The following is a 16,695-nucleotide window of genomic DNA, read 5'->3' on the forward strand; positions in this document are numbered from 1 at the left end:
CATGTTTATAAATTTAAGGAGTGGAAGGAGATAAGGTTGGAATTGTAGACTGGTGAGACTTTAAATGCCTCACTCAGAAATTTGGAATGTATTGTGGAGGTACTTGTGAAATACCTCAAGTTTGCTCTTTCTTCCTAGGGCGTTAATTATATACATGAAAAAGAGAAAAAATGAACAAATATTGCTACCAGTAAGAGATATAAAGTGATTTTAAATATATCCATTGCCATTTCTTTATTTCTGATGCATTCAGGCTGTTAATTCAACAGCTAATCTAGTGCCCACCATATGCCAGAAAATATGCAAGGTTGGGGATATAGAAGTACAAAATTTACTATTTTGCTTTTTGTCAGGTAAAATTCAATTGTCAGTGTAATATAGAATCACTGTTCTTCTACATCACTTGGGCTGAGAATTATATTGGACACCATCAGCTCCTCAGCCTCTCAGCATCCATTCAGACATAAATTCCTTTGACTGTAACTCAAAATGTCCCTTTTATCTTTCCCTACTTCTGTAGTATCACTGCCCTAGATTAGTCTACTGTCATTGGTCTCCTCTTCCTTATATGTCCCCTGTGTGCCATAAACAGTTATACTACTGTTCACTTCTACTCATGTTGCTTTGTAACTCTATCCAGTATGTTTATGTGCCCATGGTCTGTTTCTCCATCTGGATTAAGAGCAACGCCTTGTATAAGTTCTTCACAAAAATGTTGGCTAAATGAGAGGGAAATTAGTCTTGAATAAAAATACCTAAGAAAATCAGTACTTATAACTCTTCTACATTTCTTCCCATTTCATTGCCAGCAGCCATGAATGGATTCTTTGTACAATAATGAATGTTAGGAATGATTCTCGTGGTGACTCTTGGCAGAACAGGTCAGTGGAGGACTCTTTTTGAGGAAGAAGACGGAGTGAACTAAGCACCGTTGACGGACTCTATGACACATCACAACTGTGTCTGACCCCCAGACCCTTTTAGCACTTATCAGATAGTATTTGTCTTCTCTAGGCTTGTGTAAGCTAAGGAAATTGGACATCTGCTTTGAATAATATGACCTTAAATCATATTTTTAAGTAAAGCCACATGGTTGTTATTATATCATTTTATTACATTAGGAAGCACCCAGAACAAACAATATCCTCTGGGCTTCTGAAGAGATGCAGGGGCTGATCTAATTGTTTGTACGATATTAAATGTCTTATTTAAAATTCGTATTTTCCAGTGAACCTTGGTCGTTTTTAAAGGAATAGATTTTATTCACATCTCTTTATTTTGCATTTGGTCACTAACTCTTGTTTACTTAAGAAAAAATAATAAAACTAATTTTGGCTCCGTACTTTCATCTGAAACATGGTGGGTTTTAATTTTGCTTTTAAATAAGACAATGGCTCATGTGATTTGAATATCGACTAATTTTATTTTTTAAGAGTTATAATTCAAAGCTGAAGATGACCCTAATACCTTCTAGTGCATTTTTTGTTCCCCTAATTTTAATTTTCTCCAAAGAGCATATGCCACAAATATTTTGCTATCTCACTCTGTGACATGCTATGAAATTTGGATTATCTGTTGGGCTAAAACATAAGCCCTAGAATCAGACTAACTGGGTTAAAATCCTGGTTTCCTATGTGACCTTGGGGAAGATTTTTAACCCTTCTGAATATGAAATGATACTAGTACTCCCCCCACCCATCTGTTATTGAGGGAATCAAGTAAAAGAATGGATATAAAGTGCTTAGCAGAGTGAGGGGCACATAGCAAGTGCTCAGTAAATATTCAGTAATACCACCAATAGCAATGGCAATAATAATAAACAGAGGAAGCCATGGTGGTTGTCTGTGTTTGGAACAGAGAAGGCCAAGAGGCAGCCTCCTGTGGGCTCAACCCCACTTTCACGTTAGCCAGCCTGCTCATGTTGACCCTGTGACAGGACCACTCTATGTAAACCACTGGCCATTATCATTAATAAATAAAAAATGACTATTTTCATGTCTGGAGCGTTGTTTATTATTTATACCCCGTAAGTCAAAACATTGGAGACTTAGAAATGTATATGCCTTTGGGCACCCTGACTCGTAGGGCTCTATTCTATGGAAAAACAGTGTGTTCACATGGATTTTATTGGAATATACATGGTAGCAGCAGCAGGTTGAAAAGGTTGAGCTGGGTCTGTATGTCTGTATTGACCTCAAGAGTTATCCATGTTATATTACTGGTTAAGGGACAAAACAAACTCCAGAGGAAAGTGTCAGGTTATTATTCTTTGAAAAACATAGGAAAAGGCTAAAAAAAATCATATGTGTTTGTATGTATATAAAGAAGGATTTTGAAGGAAATACACTATGACTCTAGTGGGATAGGTTTGTGGATATCTGAGTGAGAAGTGGTTAATTTTCCCTTTGAAATCCTTTATTTTTTGACTTTTTATAATGGTATGTGTTACTTTTATTATTTCAAAAAAGTAAAGGAAGAAGTTAAAGCACAGGGAAAGTAAGAACTAGGTCTCTATGTAAAAGAAAAAAGTCTGCAGGGATATTTAAAATGTGGTTATGTATTAATTTGCTAATATACAGATTTTTCCCTGGGATTTTCCCAAGTACACAGTTGTCTCTCCTGTAAGCACAGCAGTTCATCATCAAGTGAGTACATTTTGAAAAGAGCTTAATAAAAATGAATAATTTAAAATGGTTAGAATTTAAGCTATAGTCAATTGACTTAAAAGGGAAAATAAAATATGCTAGAAACAGGAAAAAAAAACCCACCTCTTTAGAACTCTGTGAAAAATGAGAGAGAAGGGTGTTTGAAAACCTTAGGTCTTAACAGAAATGTAAAAATTTATACTGAATTCTAAAGGACATAAACAACTAAAAGCTAAATAGTGGAACTCCTATAAAAGTAATTTTCCACCCAACCAAGCTCAGAGATACAATGATAGAATAATATATCTGAACTTGTTTCTAGATCACCTAACTAATAAACTAACTCGATGTACTAGATTGAACTATTTTAATTAAACTACAGTTCCTACTGGTTGGAAATACTGAGAGAGAAAACCAAAAGCTTCTTTCTGAAATTTTTCGTGAATGATAATTGAAATATCTAACAGTGGGTAAATTATTCAACATGTTATGTTATATCCAAGGATACCATGGGTATAAACAGAACATTTTTGGTAACATGCACCATTCTTGTAGAAAATCTGAATGAGCTTTACATCTTTACTTTTTTTTCATTAATTTTGTTTGCAAAATCTGTTCTCTCTTTCTCTCCTTGTGTATGTGAATGTGTGTATGTATACTACGTGCGTGTATGTGTGATTCACAAACATCATATTGATATAAACTCATTCTTAAGTGATTTTTTAAAAATTAGTTTAGATTAAATTAGATTTTCAAATTTATTATCCTTTTTTGAATCACACGTCCAACATGTTCTCAGAAAGACGTATTCATTTTCTGTAATGCATTTTCAATGATGTAACATGATCCAAAATTCAGCCCATTTAGATATTGTTAGCTTAAAAATTGTTTTTATTATATGAAGCTCTAATTATGAAAATGTTCAAAATCCAGATTCAACCAAAAATGGCTAAATTTTGCTATGTAACACAGTGTCCCCAAAGTTGGTGTCTTCAAGCAGTACCCGTAGCTGTCAATTCTGTGGGTCAGCAGTTTGGGCCAGACTCAGCTGAGTGGCTCTGTGATCTGGGTCGTGCGGGGCTGTCTTGGCTGGGCTCCCCCATGCATCAGTGGTCAGCTGTAGGTCAGGGTCAAGTGGGGCCTGGCTGGCACAGCTCAGCTCTGCTTCCCAGGGTCCCTGTCCTCCAGCAGGTGGCCTGTACCTTTTCACCTGGTAGTGAACAAGTCGTCTTCTCTGGTAGCCTCAGGTTTATTTATCATAATTAGCCCTTATTTCTTTATAGACACCTATTATATGTATATATAGTAGCTAGACTTAAGAGGGTATAATGTTCTTCCTAAAGCGATCTAACTAATGTGCCACATGCTTCATACTGAGGGGCAGCTTGGTATCCTGCTGAAAAGCACAGACTCTGAGACAGTTTGCCTGGGGGTCATATCTCATCTCTACCACTCACTAGCTGAAAGACCTTGGACAAGTTACTTAACCTCTCTACACCCCAGTTTCTCGTCTTCTGTAAGAGTTAAAAGAGTTAATATAAGTAAAGCATTTAGAAGAATGCCTGGTATATTATATATATTTATATATTTGTGTAATATGTTAGCTATTATTACTCATATTAATAGTCAATATATTTACCCATTTATCTGAAAATTCTTAATACTTCATTTTGTAAACACAACTAACAGCTTTCACAATCACCATTAATTATTGTAGCATTTTTTCCCTCGCAATAAAAAATGTACATTTATAACTCAATGGATTTGGTAAAATTTCAACTCAGATTTTTCATTCCGAGTTACATCTAGAATGATTATGCATATCTGAAAATTAACATTTGGATCTTGGAAAGAAATCTGAATGGCATACCTGGTTAATATTTCTGACCTTGTTAAGCTGAATAGACAAGGATGATGTAGTCTATATGATCACATGATCATTGACACTCATGACCACAGGAGGGCCAGAAATTACCTTGAAGTAGGCATTCAGCTATTCCATCTCCCTAAGCTAAAACCAGATACATTTGGATAAAAACCGGGGCCGAGGCCAGACTTTGGCACATGGCTACTCTGTACCAGGCACTCCTCTTAAGAAGCATTCTAAGTGAATCATCTCATTTAGTTCACTGAACACCCTCTTAGAAATGGGCACAATTGTATCCCCACTTCCTAGTTTAGGAGACTGAGGCAGAGTGACATTAGCTAACTCTCTCAGTGACATCCAATAAGTGGCCGAATTAGGATCCAAATCCAGGCTGTCTGGTGGCAGAGCCCCAGCCCTTTCCACCAAGGTCAAGGCGCCCTGTGTCCTACCCCACACCAGGAGTCCTGGGCCACGTAGCCCTCAGAACCTCTTTCAAAGTAGGCACTCTTCTTATTTCTAGATGAGTCTACTCAGGATTCTTCCCAGCCTGCTCTAGAAGGGCAAAGAGCGTGACGCTATGTCTTTACAATAGGAATGCTGTCAAAATCACTGGGCTTCCTTCCTGATCACGTTCAGGAGCTTCACCAGAAACTCACAGATGTTTGGGTTTGAAATTTTTACGTATTTAAGAAATTTACTCATGTTTAAAATCATACCCGACATTTGCTCTAACTTAAATGTCTTGATTTCGTCGTGAGAATGCATATTTTCCCAGGCATCTCTTCTCTAATTGTGTTTCTGCTAATGTGAATTGCCTCTTCATATCGTTTGCTAATTATTTATCGGTGTCTTAATGCTTTTTCTGATGAATTATCCAACAGATCCCCTAAATTCCAGACTGTTCTGATCACTCGTAAATTTGATATTGTATCATCAGTGTAATGCGGAGACCAGATTAATTTCCTTGACTGACTAACCTTGTTAAATTTTGATAATTCCCCCTTTCTGCCCTCTGATCCCTGCGAATCCCTGCTGGGCTCTGCCTCCTGACCCCAGCCAGGCTAATGAAACATCTCATGTAAAATCTTTTGCTTCCTCTTCAGGAGTATGGGGAGCTCCCAACTGGGGATGTTAACAGAACCCTTGGAGTTTCTTGGAGAACGATTTTTTTTTTGGCAAAGGGTGACTCCTTAAGCTGAAAATGTCAAATATGATGCATTTTTAAAATATTTCAGCTTGGTTTACATTTCATATAGAAGCTTACTGTGTAATGCCTTTTTAAAATCTTTTTTTGTTTGTTTTATTTTGTTGTTTTGTTTGTAATGTCTTCTAGAAACAAGACATAGTTTAGCTGGTAGACAGACTATCACCAGACACACATGCAAAAAAAAAAAAAATCTCTAAATTAACAGTAATTTAGGGAAAAAATAAGCAGAAGCTTATATTGTGATGGCTTTTGTCATTTGAGACTTAGAACAAAAATGAACTCTTTTCTAAAGCCGTCAATTGATAAAAAGCCTGGCTTACATGGGAAATTAAGCAGCCTCTTGAGAACATTCTAACCAGGCTACCTGTCACTTCCCCATCCTCGTACCTGGGGCTCATTTGCTGAGATACAGTCATTAGCGTCGTCAGATAGTTAAAACGTGTTTGTTTTATTCTGTGTTTGTTCTTTACCTATAAATTATAAAGCACACACCTAGTATTTTCCAGCTAAGTCATTAAAGCAGTTTGTCTAGATGACACACTAGAATACAAGTGAGTTCTCCTTAAAGCATCACTTTTCTTATGGAAGGATAGACATTACTTCTCTCAAGGGAACCCCCAGGGTTTCTTCTGTTTTCCAGAAACCTCTTCCTTCCTGCTTTGTCTCTCATATGATAACTGTGTCTCAAAACTCTTTTTTTTTTTTTAAGAGTTTCTGGTTAACGGTTCTAGGTTGTAAACCCACAGATTTTACAGCCACATCAGGCTGCAGTTATGTAAATATTGGTGACCTTAATAGATCTGATTTGTTAATCTGTAAATTTTTTTTGTTTCTGTGCTCAATTCAAAATATTTCTAATATGATAGACAGCCTAGCTGTGAGGTTCTTGCTGGAAAAATCGGTCCAAGTTTTGTTGTTTGTAGTTCTCCAAAAGCTCAGTACATAATGTATCAGATGAGTCCTGCCATGGCTAAAAATGACTGGTTAAGGCAAATTAATATCTTTTGGTCACCTCAGTATTTCTATGAGTAATAAAGAATAAAAATACCCATTCAGTTATGCTATGAATCACTGAATTAACAATTGCATTATCTTTGAGGCATTTAATTTAAATGTCCTGAAGCAAGTGTTTTATACACATTTTAGGTGTGAGCTGTGCTTATTATTTTTTTAATTATTTTTTTATTGATGTATAGTTGATTTATAATGTCTCAGGTATACAGCAAAGTGATTCAGTTATACATATATATATATATATATATATATATATGTATTCTTTTTCAGATTCTTTTCTATTGTAGGTTATTACAAGATGTTGAATGTAGTTCCCCGTGCTATACAGTAGGTCCTTATTGATTATCTATTTTATATATAGGAGTGTGTATCTGTTAATCCTAATTTGTCTCTCTCCCCCTTTCCCCTTTGGTAACCATAAGTTTGTTTTCTGTGTCTGTGAGTCTATTTCTGTTTTGTAAATAAGTTCATTTGTATCACTTTGTTTTAGATTCCGCATATAAGTGATGTCATGTGATATTTGTCTTTCTCTATCTGATTTACTTCACTTGGTATGATCATCTCTAGGTCCATCCCTATTGCTGCAAATGGCATTATTCCATTCTCTTTTATGGTTGAGTAATATTCCATTATATATATTGATATATTCCACATCTTCTTTATCCATTCATCTGTCAGTGGACATTGAGGCTGCTTCCATGTCCGGACTATTGTAAATAGTTGAACTATGCTTATTATTAATTTTATAGCACCTAGATTGATGCGGAATTCCCTTGGGGAGCACAGAGTGCCTTTTACTAGCCAGTGTGACATGCAAGAAGGCCGGGCCACATGAGTCCCCAGCTTCCCTCCTGCTGAGAGCACGTACTGGGCTCTTCAGGAGGGAAGAGATCATGCAGTTGGAGAGTATAGCTTGAGCTTCCCTGTGGGATGGTGTTGCTTCTTTGCCATCTTACTGTATTTTCACCAGAGTTTTAGGAACATGGCAAAAGTCATTGCAACTAACAGATGTTCTTCTAGCTCAGTAATTATTGAGAATCCACAAGGAAGGCAAGACGAGAGAGGGGAAGAATAGAAAGGGACAGAGGACATCTGGATGAAGAGAGAATTTTTTAATTGAAAGTTTTCTTCTCGGGCTTCCCTGGTGGCGCAGTGGTTGAGAGTCCGCCTGCCGATGCAGGGGACACGGGTTCGTGCCCCGGTCTGGGAAGATCCCACATGCCGCGGAGCGGCTGGGCCCGTGAGCCATGGCCGCTGAGCCTGCGCGTCCGGAGCCTGTGCTCCGCAATGGGAGAGGCCACAACAGTGAGAGGCCCGCGTACCGCAAAAAAAAAAAAAAAGTTTTCTTCTCTAGTGGTTGCAAAATAACGTATTTCACATTTGTGCTCGGGTTACATTTTCGAAAGGAGTGCAGAAAAGGCCCTTGGAAAAAGGAAGGATGCTTGACGCCTGGTCTGTAGAACAGGAGTGTGGCCGTGGAGAAGGAGGCTTCATCAGGCTGATATGGGTGCTAATAAGTGCTTTTGAAGTGCTGGTGGCACCTCCCCGCTGAGGTTTTGTTCCCTTGGAGCTTTGTTCCCGAGTTCATTTATTTCTCCACAGTCTTCATCTTCCCTATTTCACAAGGTTTCTCATCAGAAAAGACATTGTCTTTAGGACCATTGTTATACTGGCTGAGGGAGCAGGAGAAGGGATGTAGTATTTTAGTATTTTGATATTTGAGGGATACGATCAAATTTAAAATTACAAATTAAAAAGAAGAAGCTTTCTCACTGAGGAGGCAGAGCACAGGTTAGATCTTCTTGATTTGGGGGTACTGGGGGGCCTTAAAGTACGGCCTTAAAGCAGTCTTGGGCTATGAAATCAGTTGTGGGTCATATCCAACGTTCATTGACTTATTTATGTTGCGAGATGAAATAGGGTAGAACAGGAAATGGGAGTATAATGCACAGACACACATGGTAAGAAACATAGTGATGCATTTTTTTCATGAGAGTTTTGTCCGAATATGTGTGTGTTTGTGTGCACGCACAGCATCACACACGTATGCTGCCTTGCAGCATGCTGTCTGTTTGATACAATGAGTTATGGTGAAAATGTTTGAGAAATATTGCTTTTGGGGCATTGCCTCCGGAGCTTGAATGTAAAAAATTCAGTCGCTCCAGCTCTATCAGATGGTGTCAGTGGGCCACTTTGGTGAGTTAAGGACTTCTTTGCGTTTCTTCCAGTCTTTACTATTGGGAGAATTTAGTGAATTGGCCTGAGCACTAACTGCATGTCTTACTTCCCTGCATTCTCTATTCCTTAAGAACAGCCCAGGTATATGGTGACTCTGTGTGCCTTGCCCACCAGCTCTCTTCTTTTCTCCTTGCCTTGAAACCGGTTCTTTTTCTGTTCCATTCACCATAGTTGAGTCCGTCTCTTCTCTGTGTGTCCACTTGCGTCCCACTCTTCCTTTTCATTTTCTTGTACCACTTTCTGTCATAGCCAAAGGGGTTGACTTGATGACCGTTATCTCTGGCTCAAGAAACGAGAGAATTTTTTTCCATTCCTTTCTTTCAGTTTTTCTGTCTCCGTCTTCTTCTTCCACTGCCTAGAAAACATGCCTCTTGGGCACCCGGGGTGCTAAGCCATTGTCATTTTAAGTGCATGCCACTCAGTGGGCTCTGCAGGTCAGAGCTGGTCCCCACATTGTTCCTGGTTCAGGACCACTATAGAAATTGAGGGCAAGTCTTTAGAAATTTTTATAGGAATTTAACAGAGTAGTTTTCTGTTTGTTTAAGCTAACAAATTTGGGCTTGCATTTTGCATGTCTTTTTATTTCCTTTTTTCTAGAAATCCATGTTCATTGTATTTTACATAAACTTGATCTGAGCTGCAGCAGAAAATACAAAACTGGTCCTTCATCATCAATGGTTTCAGAGGCACTGCTCTAGATAACTGAGTTGTTACAACTGGCGTATCTAACGGGCCAGAGGGAGAATGAATGGCCCTGTAACCCAGGTTCTGGATATATGCTAGCAAAGATGGAACTTGTAAACTACTTACGTAGCTTTTGGATCGTAAGTCCACCGATTTGAAGGCCTGGCGGTAGAGGGGAAAATGAAGACAAAACAGCCAAAGGGAGAGAAGAGCCAATGATCTGTGTGCTTTTACTGAAACTAAGAGGCTTAAATAGTGAAAGTTGTAATGGCTTTAAACTTCATAAAACGCTGCTTCTCTGTCAGCAAAGGTATTGAATAACACACACAATTCTCTCTTCCTGCTGCATCTGTTGTGTGCACAAAGTTTCTCAAATGCTGGAGGAGAATTCTTGCAGGTTCCTCAGCCTTTAAAAATCTGGAGGCTCTAACACCAATGCAAATTTTAATGATGGGGTAGAAGGAATAGCTAATTATATGTCGTTATTGCCACCATCACCAGCAGTGATGGGCGGTGGCCTCATCAAATGCATTTGCCAATGGATATGATTAAGCTCAATTTAATTCACCCAAAGATTCAAGAATGTGAACATCACATGTTCTCATAACAGAGTTCTCCTTTACAGAAAAACCAAAATAATGATTCTTAAAGACCTTGCAAGTCTGCCTGTAGAGACAGGCCCCTATGGCCCCTTTTGAAGCCAGCTCCATTCCGTGGAGATCTTTCCACTTACCTGCAATGTTATATTCTCTCCGCTTCTGTACGAGGTGACTTAAGGGTGTTTGTTATCTGAACAGAAACAGAATTTCAATGTTAATTTGAATTCTGATTTCTTTTATTTATTTGCCCAATTGGAGTATTTTTTGTGGGGAAAAAAACTGAGGTAAGGATGTATCAAAAAGGGGGACCCAATTACTCTTTGGAAATGCATTTCCTCACAGTACAAACATTGAACCAGAAGGTGAAAATTAAACATTCAGCCATATAGGGACATTTAAGAAAGCAGACGTAATAGTCTAGAATTGAATAGAAATGCTTTTAATTCTTTAAACATCAGCTATGATGTTGACTTTCCTTCCATAGTAGGTGGGTGATAAATTCAAACAATTAAAAGGCATCTCACCTGCTATCCCTTTAGACACAACTGGGAATTTACCCCAGGATTCCAAGTTGCTAGACAATGCTAAACATAAATGTTCCCACTTTCTTCTGTACATTCAGCATAGGACAATAGTGCAGCACTGCCAGGAGTACGAGTGCCGGCTGACATATCATCTTCTGTACTTCAAACCTTGTGATAAGTCCTCGTGACCACACGCAGAAGTGAAGATCTCCTTCCCAAAGCTTAAATGTAGGGGCAAGATGGATCGAGTTGAAGGTTTTGTAAAACTTCAGTACTAATGTTCCTCTCCCATGAAGAAAGGGAACTTAAACATTACCATTTTAGGTGAAAATGGATAGGACCAGGAGGGTTGTGGACAGGCAGGCAGAAATAAATATATAGAGCTAAATGCTGAAGAATTACAGGTAATTTAGAGAAGCAGGCATTAGGAGGTATGAAGCAACATAGGAATCGTAATGATAATCACCAATAATTTTTGAGCCTGTGCTATATGGCAAACACTGTCCTAAATGCCTGTATATGCATTAATCGTTCATTGTGCAGCTACACAGAAATACCAGCTGAGCGACACTTCTCAGGGGACTATACCCCAGGGAACAGGTGCTCAGTAAAGAGAGACTTTTTCTCTAAAATATAGTGTGCATTAGAGAAAGACAAATACTGTTGATGTCACTTATATGTGGAATCTAAAAAGTACAACAGACTAGTGAATATAACAAAAAAGAAGCAAGACTCACAGATACAGAAAATAAACTGGTGATTACCAGGGGGAGGGGGAAAGAGGGAAGTGAAAGGAGGGGATGGAATTAAGAGATATAAACTATAAGGTATAAAATAAGCTACAAGGATATATTGTACAACACAGGGAATAGAGCCAATATTTTACAATAACTATAAATGGAGTATAACCTTTAGAAGTTGTGAATCACTGTATTGTACACCTGTAACTTGTTTAATATGGTACAGCAGCTGTACCTCAGTAAAAAGAATACTGTGTGTTGATGAGTTGCTCATGGGTTTCTGGACTGTTTAGAAGCAGGACCTTTGCCTGTGACCGAGGGGACAGTCTAGATGGAGCTGCTTCCAGAGGGAAGAACCGGTGAGGTAGGAAGACGGTTCAGGTAGAGCAGGTGTTTCGACCAGCTCCACACACCTGTCCTTGGAAACCCTTTGACTATTGCAACAAAACCATGCACCGAAAATGCTAGATCTTGTAAGAAAACTGGAGCTGACTATTCAAAATCTACACAGCTTTGTAGCCAGAGAACCAGTGAAACAGTCACAGCCCTAATAAAAATCCTGGCCTCATTAACTTCCGCCTGGCACTTAGAATCCTTGTGAGTCCATCCTTAGCCCTGTGCCTGAGGGCTTCCACATCCTCCTTCTCACCAGAGGGGACCTCGGAGCCAGTCATTCCCTTCTGATAGAGACCACTCTCTGCTAGCTGAAATAGACGATCTGGGTTCATCGTCTCCATCAGTCAGTGTGCTTTCCTCTCTAATCTCAGGAGGGGAGCAGAAGCTTCACAGCTTCTTCATCTGGTCTTGCAGTTTCCCAGACAACCTCACAGAGCGGGAAGAGGAATGGCTCTGTAGAGCCACTAAACTTCTTGCCACTTTTGACCCTAAGCGAAGGCCCTTCTGCAGGAGTTTCACCTTTGTCGAAAGGCCATCACGTAGCCCTTTATTGGAGAGAAAATTTGCCTTGATTGCTCTACAACATTAATGTCCTGCAAAAAATTGCATGTGGTCTGAAGGGACTCTAGTGTTATATGGATGTCACTCCCCTATTTGCTAATCCTGTTAGCTAATCTGCATTGCAGCAACATGCCTTGTAACGGGATAGACTGTATTCTGGTTCAAAAGGGGGGAAAAAAGGAGAAAGCATAAAAATCAGGATCATTTGAGTGTTTGCAACTTAAAATACCTGAGTTTCACCTTGACCTCAAGATAAAAATTGGTATTTTGTCCTAGAATGAAGCTTAATGAGTAAATATTGAAGGATAGGCTGTGTAGTTGGGGAAAATATTATTTTAGGGAAACCCAGTGATTTCCCAAACAACTATGGTAGGATGTTACCTGGTTTATACCAACGTGTGAAAAGAGACTCTTCATCCAGTCATCCAAACTAGACTTTCCAGGATGCAGGAAACCTACTTTTGCTCTCCTATGCATATTGCCTTATTTACCATCTCTGGTCGCCCAAGTTTAAGTGATGGAAACACTCCAAGAAGTAATATTCTCGGCAGAGTGACAATACTAAAGCTTTTGGTGATTCAGAGTTGGCTTCAAGGCCGACTCATGCCTTAGCCCCATCAGGGAATATTCTACATTGCAACTATGTTGCAGATGCCAGAGCCCCAAATGATTGAATTTGGAATAAATACGCTTATATTTTACTAAGAGCGACAAAGTACGATTTTTAACTCATAAACACCAACTGCCCTCTTTCAATTTGTGATGGGGTTGGTCGACCCTGTGTATTTTGAAGAGCTTTTTTTTTCACATTTTGTAGAGCATAGCTAACCCAAATCACTGCAGTGGTATTCTCTTGTCACAAAATCCCTCTCTCTGTCCCCAACTCTTTCTTAAATCACATTTGCCGTTCTTCTTTATTACTGAAATATATGTTCCGCAATAACCCTTCCCTTGTGGCTTGACTTTCATATTTCCAGGTGCGTAACATTCATCTCTTGAAAAATTGCTGTATTTTCAGAGAGCTCCCATAATTTTCCTTCACTGTCATGAAAGGGTTTGTTTTCTCCATATGTGCTCAAATGGCGCATGAAGAAATGTGGAGTTTTTGGAGGGTAGCAGGATGAGTAATGGGCTGGAAACCCAGAGGCCCCAAGTTCTGATTTCGCCACTGACTCATCCTAAAGCCTGGCTAAGATGCGTCCTCATCTCTCTGTGACTCAGTTCCTATTTTTCTTACATGGCATTAACACTAGCTCATCTCATGAAGGGGCCCTGAGAGGTAATAACCAGAAGCAAACATTTTGTAATATTGACCCTTTAACAATAGTCTATTAATTTATAAAGGATATATCTACATTCCTGCTTTTTATTTAGTCCTCCTGATAATTCCCTGGGAAAAGTAGTCTTCTCATTTTGCTGTTTAGGGAATCACAGCTTGTGGATGAGAGAAAATTTCCACCCTTTTTCTAAGATTGTGTATGTATCTTTATAGATACGTGTGGGTGTTTACTAAAATATATATACCCGCAAACGTGCATACACACACCTCCTTGAAAATTATGGTTCAATGAGGGACGTTTTTAAAGGAATACTCAACTGAGGGTAATAGTCTCTTCATGCCGTAGAAACCATGAGTCCAACCACCCTGAGTAGTGTTTTTTTTTATCTTTATTTTCCAAATTTAGTTGTACTTCCCCCTCAGAATTTCCATACATGTTTTCCTCTCTGCTAAAGAAGGCTTGTGATGACCTGTTTTCCCGTTCATCTTAGAACATTTTGATTTACCTTTCTTTGTGTGATATATAAAATTCATATATTTATTTTAGTTGCTATTTCTGGTGATCTTAGGCATGGAGAAAGTCCAAGTGACCTTTCCCAAGGTCAGGGTATCTGGGAAGCTTGAATCCATCTGGAAACTCTTCAGTACTCATGGGTGGGTTAGTGCCCTGGATGAAAAGTTGAAAAGAAGGAGCTCACAGAGGCTTCTGTGAACAACTGTCCCCCATGGGCACAGCCATTGATCGGTAAATTCCGTCATCCCTCCATTATGAGAACACCCCTAGTCGAGGAGAAGCCAGTTGTGACAGTAGTTGGGGGGATGGGTGCTGAGCTGCAAGAAAATCATGTTATATTGATGACAAGGAGTATCATCAGGCCAATTTTCTAAGATTCCACAAACCAGAACAATCTGTTCCCTTTCTCTAGATTATATGAGAATCTCAGAGTGCCTGTGATTACTCAGTGGTGGTACCATTGTAGAACAGTGTTGTTTAGAGATGATGGAAAAGTTCAGTATCTGTGCAGCCCAGTATGGTAGCAACTGGCCCCATGTGGCTGTTGAGCGCTTGAAATGTGGTTCCTGGGGCTGAGGACCTACACTTTCAGTATTACAGAACTTTTTTTTTTTGTCCAGGTGCTGAATTTTTTTTAATTCATCTCTTTTTTTTAAATTGAAGTCTAGTTGATTTACAGTGTTGTGTTAATTTCTGCTATACAGCAAAGTGGCTCAGTTATCCATATGTATATTCTTTTTCATATTCTTTTCCATGATGGTTTATCTCAGGATTTTGAATATAGTTCCCTGTGCTATACAGTAGGACTTTGTTGTTATCCATTCCATATGTAATAATTTTCATCTACCAACCCCAAGTTCCCAGTCCAACCCTCCTCCATATGCTCCAGCAATTCCACTCCTGGGCATATATCCGGACAAAACTATAATTCAAAAAATACATGCACCCCTATGTTCATAGTAGCACTATTCACAATAGCCAAGACATGGAAACAACCTAAATGTCCACTGACAGATGAATAAAGAAGATGTGATGTATATATAATAATATATTTTATCTATATACACACACACACAACACACACACACACACACACACACACACTCACACAATGGAATATTACTCAGCCATAAAAAAGAACAAAATAATGGCATTTGAAGCTACATGGATGGACCTAGAGATTATCATACTAAGTGAAGTAAGTCAGAAAGACAAAGACAAATACCATGTGATATCACTTATATGTGGAATCTAAAATATGACTCAATATTATAGAATTTTAATTAATTAAAAAAAAAAACTCCATGTGGCTAGTGACCACCAGATCGACCGGTGCAGATCTGCAAACCATGCATATACCTATTATTTAGGAAACTAATTGCAGTGACATCAAGGGAATTTGCCATCTCCACTGACCTTGAGAGCACTTTGGGGATGAAAAGGTGTGAAAGAGATGGGACTTTCAAAGCCAAGGTCAGATGTGTGAAACTGCAGTGTCGACCCATGGAAATGATGATGACTTTTCAGGTACGAGCAGGAAGTAGTGTTTCCGGTTGTGACCATCCTTTGATTTTCTTTTCACAGGCTCCTTCATGTTGGTGAACACGTCTGGGAGATCTGAGGGACAGAGAGCCCACCTCCTCTTACCTCAGCTCAAAGAAAATGACACCCACTGCATTGATTTTCACTACTTTGTATCCAGCAAGAGTAATTCTGCTCCCGGGTTACTCAATGTCTACGTGAAGGTCAATAACGGACCTTTGGGGAACCCTATTTGGAATATATCTGGAGACCCAAACCGTACATGGAACAGGGCAGAGCTGGCCATCAGTACTTTCTGGCCTAACTTTTATCAGGTATGCCCTTTATTTTTCATTTCCTGTTTTGATGCATCCTCTAACTTCTGAAAATATAAATCAGTTTTATATTAGTCTAATCAGAGAATGTATTAGAAGTGTTGGTATTTTTAGACCAAGGGAGGAAAGCTTATGCTCGTGGATAGGGAGTGTATTAAGGCTTTGTTTTTACGTTACTTAGAGAAATGAGTAAAATGCACCATTCAAACTTGTTTATTTATATGTCTATTTAAGAAAATAAAAGCAGCCACCTGCAGCAGGGCAGGAAATGCTGTCTGCAAGGATGTTTTACTTTCTATGTTAAGTAGCCACATCTGACCCAGGGAGACAGAGCACTTGATGGTAGAAGTAAAAGCCTCTTCTTCCATGAGTGGATCTCAGGAATCATGGATCATTAGGAAGTGAGCCGTAGTGGAGGTCAGCTGGTGAGATGCAGGGCCCTGCGCCCACCCCATCAGCAATGGGAAGAAAATGGCATGTAGACCGAGCCCTTGTTATGGAGGAGCTGCTCTGTGGGATGTACTGTTGGGACCACATTGCCCACCTGGAGTGGGCACTTAAAGGAAATGAA

At 39.2% G+C, this 16,695-nt stretch overlaps 1 protein-coding gene across 1 annotated transcript in view; it reads left to right on the plus strand.

Annotated features, from left to right (window-relative positions):
• Nucleotides 1–16,695, plus strand: part of PTPRM (protein tyrosine phosphatase receptor type M) — a 753,002-nt gene that overhangs the window by 261,201 nt on the left and 475,106 nt on the right. Inside the window, exon 3 of the mRNA XM_029226979.1 lies at nucleotides 15,853–16,124. Coding sequence (XP_029082812.1) covers nucleotides 15,853–16,124 — 272 coding nt within the window. The remainder of the gene's footprint in view (nucleotides 1–15,852; nucleotides 16,125–16,695) is intronic.

Source organism: Monodon monoceros, unplaced genomic scaffold (genome assembly GCF_005190385.1).
Source record: "Monodon monoceros isolate NGI ecotype Baffin Bay Population unplaced genomic scaffold, NGI_Narwhal_1 Super_Scaffold_1, whole genome shotgun sequence".
NCBI lineage: Eukaryota > Metazoa > Chordata > Mammalia > Artiodactyla > Monodontidae > Monodon > Monodon monoceros.